The following is a 14,589-nucleotide window of genomic DNA, read 5'->3' as shown; positions in this document are numbered from 1 at the left end:
ATTTTTTTTTTATTGTAAAGATACTGTACAGAGGGATTACAGTTACATGGGTAGGGTAATGAGTGCATTTCCTACCGAGCATTGTTACCTCCTCCTTTGTTTTTCCCCACCATCACTTCTCTCCCCAACACAGCTCTTCTTTTATTAGAGATTAAAGAGTCTCAAAGGCTGAGCATTATTGGCCTACGCCTATAATCCTAGCTACTCAGGAGGCTGAGATCTGAGGACCAAGGTTCAAAGCCAGCCAGGGAAGGAAAGTCTATGAGACTCTTAACTCCAATTAACCATCAGAAGACAGTACCCAGGCCCTGAATTCAAGCCTTATGGAGAAAACAAAAAACAAAACAAAAACAAAAAAAACTGACAAATGGTCATGCCTGGATGGCTTCAAACCACAATCCTCAGATTTCAGCCTCTGAGAAGCTAGGATTACATATATATTTTGAAAAAATGATAAAAGGGAGCACAAGAGCCTTATTTTCTTTTGCCTTTTGCTGTTCTCCACTAGATCTCCAGTCACAGTCAACAGTTTTCTCCATCACTGCCATCGTCTGTTCTGATGGTTTTTTGAGCTACTCTGATGGGTATTTTCTATTCTTCATACCTCTGTTCATCCTTTTCAAATGTCTCAAATCATTTTTACAGGTCCTACTCCATTAACAAAGTACAGTAGACTATATATACTAAATATAGCTGATTTCCTACAAAGTTCTTTTTTAATTTTTTTTTCTTTTCTCTTTTTGGTGGTATTGGGGCTTGAACTCAACATGTCATACTCATTCAGCTTGCTAGCTTTGCTATTGCTTCACAACTTGAGTCAAGCCTCCACCCCTCCTTTTAGCTGGTCTTTATAGGAGGTGGCATCTCTCAGCTTCTTTTTAAGAGTTTAACATTAAAAAACATTAGCAATACGATGAAATCTTAAATTAATGGAAATGAACATAGACTAATGATTTTTTAAGTAAACTTGATTATCCCCTAGAAGATAGAGCAGAGAATCTAAGTGTAAGTTTTAACTCTTTCTACTCAAATTTCTTTTCCTATCATAATGATACAATTTCTTCACTGCCACTGTTAAATGTGATCATAACGTTTATTAACTTTAGGGCATCTCAAGCTACAAATGAATATCACCTATATTCATTTAGAATATATAACATTTTCTAGAAATGCTTATGTGTTATTGTGATTAAGAAAACATCCTACATTGTAAATAAATATAAAATAATATTTAATGAGTAAACATTTATATATGGAAATACCTCAGATTTAGGTGTTTATCCTCAATATCAGTTGTTCATTTTCATGCCTACAATAGCACTGTGTTGTCAAAGGTAGATTCACAGGAACAAAACTATGTTTAGTTCCCTTGCAAACCAGAGTTCCGTAATTATTCGAAACTATGGCTAACTATATTCATTTTTATTAGTTGTGCAAGCAATAAGAAATCTTTAAATTCAGAAGTATTTAGAATAACAGATTAACTCTTATTTCTTTCACAGATCACAGAACTGTATCAAAAGCACATGCTTTTAAAATGTAAGTAGCATTATCTTGCAGGTAGATGTAAGAAATCAATTGTCTAGTTAACTAGGTTCTCTTGATTTGATTTTTGGGGTTTTTAAAAAAGACTTCAGGGGCCGGGAAGGTGGCTCAGCCTTGCATGCATGAGGCCCTGGGTTCGATTCCTCAGCACCACATAAATAAAAAGAAAAAAGCTGAAAGTGGCGCTGTGGCTCAAGTGGTAGAGCACTAGCCTTGAGCTGAAGAGCTGAGGGACAGCGCCCAGGCCCAGAGTTCAGCCCCATGACTGGACACAAAAATAAATAAATAAATAATAAAATAAAATAAAAAAGACTTCAGAATTGTAACTAGCCACTATAAAACAATGAGACCAACGAAAACCACTCAAATTCATCAAAACTTTCATAGTAACAACTTTACTATGAAATTATACATCATGTGATATATTATTTAATATATATCAATATATATATAGTTTGTTTAAAAATTTGATTTTCCTGGGAGTACGTGGTCCTTATTTAATTTCCAAACTCCCAAGTACAAAAATTGTCATTAGGCTATTACTTTGTCAGTGTTTCAGACAGGGGAACAGGGTACAAATCCTGTATTGACAGTTTGAAAAGAGAAGACTTACAGACAATATTTGTTTCTTTTTTCTCCTAGTTCTTTCTCAGTTATATCTAAGAAGAATCAATTGCAGCTTTCAAATATTTCGTCAATATTTCACATCATAACATTAGAATCAGTGTTTAATGTGTTTATAATTTTTAAGACAGTATCCCAAGATGATCAAGTACTGCTATCTACCTACTACAGAACACATATCTTTGACACTACAAATTCTTATTTAAGCAGCCAGATTGCCAAGCTTTAAATAATAAGTGAATTATCTCAGCAAATTGTTGTTCCTTATTCTTTTTCCCCCTTTCATTTTTGTAGAACCAGAGTTCCAGGGTTTGAATTACTGGTCTCAAACTTAATGGGCAGGTGCTCTAAAACCTGAGACATGACTCCAAACTGGCTTTTGCTGGCTATTTTGGAGATGGATTTTAGTTACCTTTTCTTCCCTGGGCTGGCCTTAAACCTAACTCCTCTATATCTCTACTTCCTGAGTAGCTAGGATTACACATATGAGACTCCATGCCCAACCCATCAATTATTGCTAATACAGATCAATGGATTTTTCACAATCAGGAATATAAACCCTCAAACCTAAAAATTATAGATACATACTTTTTATCTAAATAGTAACAAGTGTATTAAAACTAAAACAGTCTACATAAGACCAGCTAAATAATGAAAACATTGACATGTCTAATTAAAAGATTAAATCCTTTTTAAGAGAAATATGTAAATAAATAGTACTTATATATATAAATAGTACTTACTTAAATACATAATGTCTTAAAACAACAGAAGGATCTTTATGAAAATGTTCATGTTTTATATAGTAGATATGATAACTCTTTACAACTCAACCAGAAATTCCCAGTGTTAGTTCAACTAAAATTACAACTTCAAAACATCACCAAGCCCTACATCTGATGTCTCGATGATAAGATGTAGGTTGAGATGATATCGTCAGGTGTAACAGCTTTGATGATAATAAGAGAGCAATGACAAAATGTCAAAGGTGTAGACACCCAGAATGTTAATGTATTAAAACGTGACTTTACGCTGATTAATTATATGCTCCTTGAAATATCTGGAGTGCACATGAAAAGTTAATTGAAGCATTTCATCATGTGCCTGCTACTAAAAACAATTTTAAGTAACTAATAGAGAATTTGCTTAAAATTATAAGTAGATAGAATTCAATCGGTAAATTCTCCATGTACCACATATAGTAGTATCATGCAGATGACAATAGTGGCTGCAAGAAAATCACTACAATAATATTACCTTGGATTTACTGAATATGATGGCATAGGATCAGAAAACTTAAGGGCTTTAAAAAAAAAAAATCTTATAGATCCCTGGGGAATAACTTCTTAAACTGCTGATGACCTGAATCACCTGGCAAACAGGTCTGTGAATGGATGAACATATGGTAAAAATGGTTAAGGTAGTCATTAAAAGAATTATAAGACTGTTAGAGTTAAGCTATTAAAAAATCAACATTTAACAAATTTGTAACATAAATATAAATCACATTAAAGAAAAGGAATGTATTCCAGGCCAGCAAAAACAGTTGCAAACTGATTCTCTGTTTTAATGTAGGTTAAAGACTGAATCCAGAAATTAGCCAAGGAAAGTAAAAAATAAATGAAAAGCTCAAGCAGACTAGACTTAGGGAGTCTAAATCTATCCCATTCAAGGGGAAAAAAGGAACTGGACTTCAAACCAATGAAAACTGTAGCTTCTGTTATAATGCTGCATATATTGATTGGGACATTAAACATGTGAATTAGATAACTTTTTAATTGCTCAGATTCTGCTCACCAAATGATCTTCACTAATTACCTACATAAATTTTCTCAAGAGCAAAGGAATCTGGTTATGCCAACTATAGTGACCCAGACCCTAAGTTTGTTGCTTAAAGTTTTTAGTTTGTTTCCATTTTAACCAAAGTATAAACATAAATTGTCATTCTGACTTTAAATGTCAGTTTTGTAAACTCATTAATTTGAGTCATCTCCAATAAAAGGATTCACTTGAACTGTACCACAAATCAGGTACTGAAACTTGGAAAGATAAGGACTAAATCTGGTATTAAATGCGAATTCATTGTAAGATATCCTATGGGAACCTACCTGGATAGCTAGTTGCCCTTTTACCTATGTCATTATGCATTTGCATCTTTAGATTTATAAATGTGAAAAACACTTGAGAGGTAAACCATGAGAAGAAAAAAATGTACCTATAATGGACATATAACATAGTGTTCACAACATACCTATTTACTCCTAAATGCTATAAGCAGCATTATGAACTCACATAAAATATCAATTCATTTGGATCTTTGAAGATAACATCCTTCTTTTCAAAATACCCCAAACATATGTTTGCACTCAAACACCAGCAGTGCATCACACAAAGTAAGTGCTCAATAAATATTTGCTGGATCAGTGATGCAAAGATGAAAAATAGCTCTTTAGAGAGTTCTGAATCTCCACATACAGAAAAGCTCAGAAATATGTTCATCATTAACATTCAGTTGGCATTTGATGATGTCTTAGGTAATTAGAGCTTACTTTTAAAATGAAATTCTATAATAGATATTCTAAGACAGCGGGTATGTTAATTAAGGTGTTTACTATAATACTTTCCTCAATACATAATTTTGCCAATGTGCACAATACTAACATTTTTCAAAATTAAGATTTTTCCCAAATCATCTTAATATTATATGTATTTATGTGTATGTGTGTGTATATTCATATAGACATATATTTAAATGTCTGCATATTTATCTCAAAATTTTCAAAAAGGCTCCAAACTACATTACTAATTTTTTTTACTATTTAAGTGGCAGAAGAGGCTGGTATTTAGCTAACAAACTATTTATGAATATAACATCTTTATTTATAAAGAATGGGTTATATAATAAAAACAAATCATTAAGAGTAGAACAACAGAAATATACAGTATATATTAGACCTATTACATTTTTAAAACAAAACCATAAAATTATATTAAAAATACTACAGCAATTTTAAGGAGAAGTGGTAGCTAGAATAATTTATTTAAAAAACAGAGAGTCAATCTTACAAATTACTCAACTTTTGAAACTAGCATAAAGAGAATCCATTAAGCAAAGGGTTTATTAAAGCATGTGCATATCTATTTTGATATCGAATTTGATTTAATGGGGATAATTGAGGAAATAGGCCACCAATAAAATGCTAATAATTACTAAGGGTTGAATTTTTAAGAAGTACTAAGTTATTTTAAAAGCAATACAGGAGCAATGCAATGGAACAGAAGCTATATACTAGTTTTCACTTATTAGGAAAATTCACAACTTCAATTTAGTTTTTCTACATACTGTTGCTATCTCTTTCAAAAGCCTACCTTACAATGCTACATAGTATCATAAATTAAACCAAGTTTTTTCCTGGAAACTTGTTCCATTATTTCCTTTCTTTGCTGATGAAGCCTAGCACCATGTAGCCACTAATTTAGGGCTGAACATCCTCAACTTCCTCTAGTCCTTAACTCTAAGTCCTGTCCATTGTAAAATGTTACCCAAATCCTTCTCTTCCTTTTTATCCCCACTATAGTTAGCTCTCATTACAAACCCTGATGTAGGTAATTCAGAGTTTAGCCTGCTTTCTATCCCATCCACAATCTTCATCATGACTGTGCAATTAATGTAATCCATATCAATCAAAAAATTGAAGTTACCTGCTCTGTGGTCACTCTCAGCTCTCCTGACAATGAAAGCCAAGTTCTCTTTTATACAGTAGAGTCTACCATCCTGCCCTCATAAACTCTTCAGAATCATCTTTAGCTTCTAATTCCTACAGGACAACCTGCTTAAATTTCCCAGAATACGGTGTTATTTTAAAATTCTCATTTTGAGTATACCATTTACAAAAGACGTATTCAACTTTTCTTCTAAATCCTTGAGGATTACTACTTCTCAGATGAAGCATTCTCTCCCTCTAGAAAATATCCCCAAACTGGTACCACCTCTCAGCCTCAAAATATCATGATAATGAGCTTATTACAACTGTTCAGATATCTGTCTGTCCTGCCAAAGCATGAGCTCCTAGAAGACAAGCATGGCCTCCCATTAGATTCCCTTCCATGTACCTGGCACAAAAACATTTGTTGAATTAATCAACAAGAATGATAAAACAAAATATCAAAGGCCTACAATGAATAATCATATTTTAAAATCACTTCAAATTTAAAACACTTAAACTAGTACTCCCTGCCCCCACCGGCCCGCAATGCACAAGTAATAACAATGAGGCCTACAATTTAATTACATAAGGACTTGAGGTACTCTCAAAAGCATCAAGTGAGATTAAATTTTAAATGGGAACTCCCTGGGAATGAACTGATTCTCCATATACCCAGGCTACTCCATCTTAATGACTGGTGTCCTGGGAATACCAAGGATAAGCAATGATTTTCTTTGCATGGATTCAAAACTTTATTCAGGACTACTGAGATCCAATTTTTAAAAACCCAATATATACAGACAGACTCCTAATATATGTTTTAACTCCTGATAGACACTTTAAATAATAGCAGATTTATTTTCTTCAACTTTACCCTAAATTATCAGAAATCCCTATCCCTATTCTATGGATCTATGCAGTAAAAAAAATCAAGAACAAAAGAACTATATTTCAAGCAAATCTGGATCTGAAAACAAATTGTTTTCTTATGAGTCACAGGTATATAGAAAAGGACGATTCTGAGTGATAGCAGTAGTAATTATTTTATCAGGTTTTGGATGGCAGGAGTTTGTGCTGGGCATTTTCCATGTACTGTCTCATTTAAACTTCACAAAAGCCAACTGGGGCCAGTATTGGTTACTTGCAAATTACTGATGAGGAAATTGGAGCTAAGAAATTTTTATTTTATTTTATTTTATTTGAGAACATACTGTACAGAGGGGTTACAATTACATGGGCAGGATAATGCATACATTTCTTACCAAGCATTGCAGCCTCCTCCTTTGTTTACCCTTCACCTACCTTCCCAGCCTCCCCCCTCCCCCCCACCCAATCCTTCCTCCCTCCCCCCCCACACCGACATTGTAAATGGAGCTAAGAAATTTATGTGAAGCAAAATGTCAAAGTTCCACACAAGTTAGTAGCAAATCAAGAATTCTAATGCAGGTTGGTGTAAATCCCAAGTCCTTTATGACCCTCAGTGTTCCGTTACAAAATGAAGAAATTATCTACCTCCCTCAAACAACACAGAAAGCATTTGACATACTTCACAGTATTCTAGGCTCCCTAAATAAATTATGCTTGCTCCTTGAAATTGAGTGGTGATTAAAATGTTTATAGTTAAGGGGGAAAATTTTCCTAAATGCTCCTTACCTATTTAAAAGCAGAGATATTCTTAATCTCAATTAATCCAAAAAAGGAAAGTAGTACCAAATTCCAAATTATATGCATTACATAAGTACATATATAAGTACTACTAAATACACACACATGCACATATGTGTATATACACATATATGTGTATGTATACATATATATTTATGTACATATCAATGTATCCTAAGCTAGAAGAGAGAAGAATATTGCATATAGAGATCTTAATTCATTATAGCTTACTGAAAGAATACCAATAGAATCTAATCTATTATGTTACAGAAGTACTTATATCAGGAAAGACAGATTTTGACAAATACAGATGAGAATAACTTATAGTACATTGCTTGTTTTGTTTTTGTTTGTTTTTTTAAGACAGACCTCACTTCTAAGCACCCTAAAAAGACAGTGGTCATTTCTGGAAGGAGGATCAAAAAAATGTAGCATTATGCTGTTGATTACTTACATAAATGTAGACTTCCATTAAGTTTCCTTTTTTCCTTTCTTTTTCTTTTGATACACAATCATCATGACATATTCTGATAGCTGTGAAGGAGACTAATCAAACTTCGCTGTTGTTTTAATTTTTCAATAAGAACTAAATGTAAAGTACAAATCAAATCACTATGATTCCAAACAGAGCCAGATCTTACATCAACTCCATCTGGTGTTATATTAGGGTGTGTCCATGGAAATCCAACCAAGAGTGACTGCCAAACTAAGCTATAGAAGACAACTCAGAAAGCCAGTGAGTCCTATAATATAAGCTGTATTTTGAAAAGAGCATTAGAACAAGGCTTGACAAGATTATCTGATATCACTCCACCCTCCTAACAACACTGCAATTTCTTTAATACTATTTTTTGTCAATAAAACATCGGTCTGTGTTCAACACAGCAGATGCCTTCAGAGGATGGCATTGTTGAGACACCAGTTATCTAATCCACAAGAGAATATCCCAGCTTTTTGTCCCAACCCTGTGAACATGGTCTTTCTGCTAAGACACCAGTGAAGTCAATTGGTTTCTTTAATCCTCCATTTCCACCTATGAGAAACAGAAATCATAATACATTTTGGCTTCTCAAGGCTCTAAAAATGGAAAGTAGGAAAGAAAAAAAAATGAAGGTGAAGTACTATGAAAAGAATACACTAAGATTCTCTGACCTGATTACTGGTCAGAGTCTTGCAAAACTAGAATTACTGCTTTTCCAATTCCCTACATGCCACCTGGCCATCAAACAACTGATAAATAATAGTGACTGCACAGTTGATCCACATAAGAATTTTAAAGCAATGGAAACAAATTCTGTGTCAGGATATACTTTTTAAATACTATTGAAATAACTATACCTACAAAGAATAGTGACTTATTGGCACTATAAAAGTAGGTGTAAGACAATTATGATTATTTACAAATTTTAAACTTTAAAACATTTTCAAAATAGTGATCTCCAGATGAAGAACAGCTTCAAACTGATATTGAAGCATCTATACAAGAACTGAAAATAAGCTAACTCACAAACACAAGGAATCACAGAGTAAGCTTCATCTTATGACCCGAAACACAATATGAATTATTTTTATATTGTTCTGTCTGAGCTGTCTATCTCAGATTCTTAACCTCCAGAATTCTATTTTTAAAATCACTTAACACTGTGTATTTCCAGTAGCCATCAAGGCATATGCTGTCATCTCTGACACGGAACATTGTCAGCAAACTCAATATGGACACTAATGATCTCTGGCAATAGTGCCCAACCTCTTCTCAAAGAGCTCTTCATTCAAGAAGAAAAAGTCAAAAGTTCTATAAGAAAACATGTTCTAAAACTTAAGAAGTAGTCATTATACAATGTTAAGACCACTAATACCTCTTCTTTGAAGGTTAGTTATCTAACACACTGAATTTTAAAACCCCAAACTGTCAGGCATTATAACATTTTCAGCTCTCTTCCAAGTCACCAATACTCTATTCTAGCAATGTCAAATAATGATAGCTGCTGTCATTTTTTTTTTTACACAATAGCTGGGAGCAAGTTGTACAGATGTCCTTCATCTTAGACTAGTCAAAAAAATACCCAAAACAAATGTTTGGGACCTGATAGTAATACTGTCCACTTTCCTAAAGCCAAAATAAATGGGCTATTATACATTGCTCATTCTATCCATAAAAATCTTATGGCCAGAATATCAGCTTAAAAAGTCAAAGGTTTTTACTCATTTTATTTTCTTCTGAACTAGTTTCAAATAACTCTTTTCCCTCCACACATAGACCTCTCCTTCCTGCTACGAGAAACTACCTTATTCTATTCACATTTACTTTTGGCTTTAATCACAATTCCCTTTTGCAAGCAGTATATACCTCCAGGAGGTATATTTGAAGATATTGTTGAAGTGTAGAAAATACATTATTTTCACTTAATAAAGGCAACTGTGTGAGTGTGAAAAGGAGTAAGCAAAACCAGTAATCTCAGACACAAGTGATTTTTCAGGTCCTATAAACCCCAACATAATTCCAAGTCACAACAACAATAAAAAATCTGCCTAACTAATTCTAGATCCCTGTTCTAGTTAACAGACAAGAGCCCCTCTAACTCTATTTGCTTAGCCAATCTAAAATGCTGATATTCGCCTAGATCTAACAGAGAGGAAAAATGGGTATCTTCTCCATCTAACACCTAAGTGGGTAACCTAGATACTGTAAATAGAGGCTACATAAAGGATGCAATAGACAGCTCTAAAGTAAGAGCCAAAATATTTAACCTGCAACTCCTTGAAAAAGAACTTGAAAACACTTGCAGTTTAGCCAAAAATGGTACTAATATGGAACTGCTACAAGCTAGTAACTCAAAACAACAACAACAACAACAAACTCTTTACCAAACCTAAGTTCGCTGTTGTTGGGTGAAAAAAGCTTTGCTGTCCAAATGTTCTTATTTGTTCCCATTAATTATGCCTATACTTTTCATTATTTATTATCAGAAGATGATTGACCTGCCTTTCTGAAGCAAGTACTTAGAAAAGCAGAATCAAATTCACAAATACAAGAGGAAACTAATTAACAAGCATTTTTCTGATGGCGTTCTAGTGCTGGCAGGAATTGAGAATCAAGTCTCTAAATTACACACTACTGTATGTTTCTAAAGCCAATAACTAAATATTTAACCAATAGAAACCGCACAAAAATCAATCTTAACTCATTATGACATTATATGGAAAAGTCTCTGAGATATAAAAACATATTCTATTAATGTCTCAGTATCAAATGCAACTATTGTGTACAGTACAATAGTATAACTTATCAAATCAAGAAAAATGATAAATTAATGCTAAAAGATCCACAAGATTAATGGCACGATCTATTCGCTCTTAAGAGATTATCTGTATACTGCGGCATATATTCACTCAATAATTATATAAGCTTGTCCTTTCTACATGATAAAGGAATTTAAAGGACTGCATCTAGGATGAAATTTTCAGGTTTCCCATTCATAAAAAGAAAGGTTTTAAATAAAGTAAGTTCAATGAGTTCAATCATGATTTCAAGGAAATAGCTAAAATTACTGAAAGTTAATGAATTGCAAAATGAGTTCAAGAGTAGTTTTTATACTTTGCTTGTAGTTCAGTCTTTATTAATTACACAGCTTGTGCATTTACAGTTACTTAGGTTGGGCTGTAAGAGAGGTAAATGGAAAGGAAAAGTTCTCTAGGAAAATCAAAGTATTCTCCTAACCAAGTACATAATTCAGTTTTTTTAATTGTTAAAGCTCCAAAAAATAGGAAAAAATATATTTATTTCACATATAACCTCAAATAGAAAAGTTTCAAACTTAAAAAATCTGCATATAAATCAGACATCTTTTCTATATAAGAATATAATCCATACCAAAGTATGAAGTAAATTGCTTTGAGTAGGAATAAGAAAGCACTTGTGCTTGTTAACTAGTTTGATAAAAACATTTTAATTAAGAGAAGACAAACTATAGTCTTAATAAATAAGAGTATTTTATCTTCTGTCACAGAATATACATTTTTCTTTTTATTTCACAAACATGTTATACTACTACACCAATGAATGACCCTTTATCAAAAATAGCAGCCCAAACTATCTATTCCTGCAAGCCAAAATCAGGCTTCTAAATTTTTTCAGTCCTTTCTGGACAATCTTAAACAAAAGGCTCTCAACACTGTTAAAGAAATGGATATAAATGAGTTCCATAAATAGTCAATTATGCTTTACTTCCAATGCTTTAGAGGAAAAAAATCATGTCTTTTTTTTAAAGGAGGAAGTGCCACTAAATTTTACCACTGATTGTTTAGTTTTGTATAAAGACAATACAAAATTCATTTTTTTCTAACATACTAATAGTCATGTGCAAGTGACATGTTTCCATATTTTTCACCCAACAACAGAAACAAATTCAGACAAAAACCTGACAAAACAACCATCAGCAAAGCCTGACATTTCTTACCTGATACAGGTAAGCACCAGCTCCCAAATGCCACCTTGGGATAGTTCACACTAGTAAGCAGACTCATGTTTTATCTCACTTTGAAAGAACAGGAATAAATTGGTATTGTTCTTTCTTTAGCAAAATCTATAGCAGTAGCTATAACACAATGTGAGCAGACCCCACAGATCTAACCAAATTCAAATCTGTCTCTAGAGATATAGGGAAAAAATCATAAAATGCAGACTTACTGCTTGTCATGTGACTTGGAGAGGCATGCTGTCCATTGGGTGTGCTTGAGGTGAGGTCAATTGCCATGTTGGAGTGCTCCCTTTCAGGTGAAAGCTCATTGTCACCTGTTTTCACAAAAGAATACCTTTTGGTTTCTACTCATCATAACATAAAATCTAATTACTACATTTTCTGCATTCACACAGTGGCATGCATTGACCAGGTTTTTTAGTAAAACAATTTTCTCCCTCACAGAAGCCATAAAGAAATACTTCTTACAAATACATAGTAAATGAATGAAATGACAGAAAGTCACAACTAAAAAACAAACAAAAAACACACAAAAGCACATGAATTTACTGCCTAACACACTCTTACATTGTCAAAGAGAAGGAAATTAATACATAAAGTATCTTTTAGTTAAAAAAGGTAAGTTTTAACATGTGCTTTAAATATTTAATATAAAGTTTCTATAATGAGAATTTTCCAAAACGCTATTAGAAAGCTAGAGGTTTGAAGAAGAGAGTATGGTAGTGTACACATACACACACACACACACACACACACACATACACACATGTTTGAAGCTAATTCTTTCACATTATGCATCCAGAAAAATTAGGTTACAGAGTAGCAAAAATGTCATACACACCACACCAGTAGATATACACATAGCCTAACATATTTTAAATTTAAAGTAACTGGAAAAAACAGTCAAGTAGAAAAGTGTTTCTATGCTAAGCCACGAGTGATTTCAATACTCCCCTTAATTTTACAATTTCTTATTTTGCTTCTGTGCAGTTGTTCCCTCAAACTCATTTAAAGTAAAATTATGAATAAGAGTACGAAATGCTTAGTAAAATCTTTTGATTCAGACATTAAAATATAAGTGATATGAAGCTAACATTACAATAACAAATTAATAAAAATGAATACTTACATGTTAGGTAGCCATCAATAGTCTCTGTTTCCATAGTCAAAGTGCAGTACTGCAAGACAAAAGATTAAACCCTTCACACAATGATTCCTTTCCCGATACGCCATTAAATTCTTAACTTATTTGAAACTCCAAGCAGTTAGTGAAGGTTGTTACTGCAACCTGTGCCCAAGAACCATACCACTAGTGTACTGTATGTGCTCATTTGCAAGTCACTGAACTCTTTCTGCAAATGATCTGATTCCTGCTGAGATAGGATAGGGAAGGTAAGTGTGCTGTGAGATGGGCTGGGGCAAGAAAGGAAGGGCTCTGCTCATCAAAATGTACTTGTTTTAGAGGAAAAATTAAAAATATGGGAAGGGTAGACCTGAAATTTGCCACCTTCCACCAGGATTTAAGTAGTTTTTAACCATTCACCACTTCCTACAATCACACTACAGTTTGAGGACTTCCCAGTATACAGATAGCTCTATTCACAATTGTTGCAAGTTGGTTCATCATGTTCTAACGGGGAGGGGGAGAACAAACAAATATAAGAAAACAAAACAAAACAAAAAACTTAGTGCCCAACTCTGTCTTGAAGACTCGGAAGCAGTTGGCCAAGTCTGACTTGAAAAAAAATTGACCTTTTTTTTTCCCCTTCCTACCCCAAGTTCTGTGTAAGCACCTGTCTAGTGTAAGTTTAATTTCCTGCCAGACCCTGGTTGGACAGGAATGCCAAATCTACTTAATGCATTCCGATTTTGAGAATTTCAGAAACTTTTGGCTGTGTAGGAAGGAATCACTTTTTCCCCCTCCAAGTTGGGGAGATGATTTTCATGCATGAGTGACACAAAACAGAACTTAATTCTCAGAAACAAAAGTAAATTGCATGAGATGACACCCCCCTAGCTTTGATTCACATGATGAAAAGATCAATAATCTAACTGTATTCTGTGAAGGAAAAAGTTTAAGAACTGACAAGTCTTGAAGAGAATTTTTACTTATTTTCCCCCCTTTGGCCCCGGTCCTTTTTGCCTTTAGTTGCAAAACTCTCACTGCCCCAGCAGCTAAATTATTCACAATGAGCCATTTCTGTATTGATCGCCAAGTATATTTAGCCCTGGCTCCTGGAATTTCTCCATTACTTACTGGAAAACAGGCAGCTTCACTTCTTGTCTCCAAAACCACTTCCCTTCTCCCTCCCCTCCCCTTCTTCACCACCACTCTCCCTAACACCCCCCCCCCAAAAAAAACTTTCTTCCTTCATGGAATAATCAGATCAAATTCCTAACTCAGTCACTACATAACACTTAAATTTCAACCTGCTGTATGGTTATCAAATTCTTTCAATTATGATTACATAAGGCATTCAAGAAAGGGATCCGTAAAGTTTCCAAAGGGGAGCAGTTTCTTTATAGAGATTTTTTTTTAAAAACCACGCACAATTGAGCTTATCTCTTTA

At 33.7% G+C, this 14,589-nt stretch overlaps 1 protein-coding gene across 3 annotated transcripts in view; it reads right to left on the bottom strand.

The window, feature by feature from the left end:
* Window positions 1-14,296, bottom strand: part of Ikzf2 (IKAROS family zinc finger 2) — a 156,176-nt gene extending 141,880 nt beyond the window's left edge. For all 3 annotated transcript variants that reach the window (XR_006147354.1, XM_042679197.1, XM_042679198.1), the window contains exons 1-3: window positions 14,277-14,296; window positions 13,149-13,197; window positions 12,229-12,333 (exon numbers count right to left, since the gene is read on the bottom strand). Coding sequence is in view for 2 of the 3 variants with exons in the window: in XM_042679197.1 (XP_042535131.1) it covers window positions 12,229-12,333; window positions 13,149-13,182 (139 nt within the window). In the remaining variant the exon portion in view is untranslated. The remainder of the gene's footprint in view (window positions 1-12,228; window positions 12,334-13,148; window positions 13,198-14,276) is intronic.
* Between the last annotated feature and the right edge of the window lie 293 nt (window positions 14,297-14,589).

Source organism: Dipodomys spectabilis, unplaced genomic scaffold, assembly GCF_019054845.1.
Source record: "Dipodomys spectabilis isolate Male_0828 unplaced genomic scaffold, ASM1905484v1 ptg000051l, whole genome shotgun sequence".
NCBI lineage: Eukaryota > Metazoa > Chordata > Mammalia > Rodentia > Heteromyidae > Dipodomys > Dipodomys spectabilis.
The sequence above is the reverse complement of the archived record's forward strand: the minus strand, read 5'-3'. Positions and strand labels throughout refer to the sequence as shown.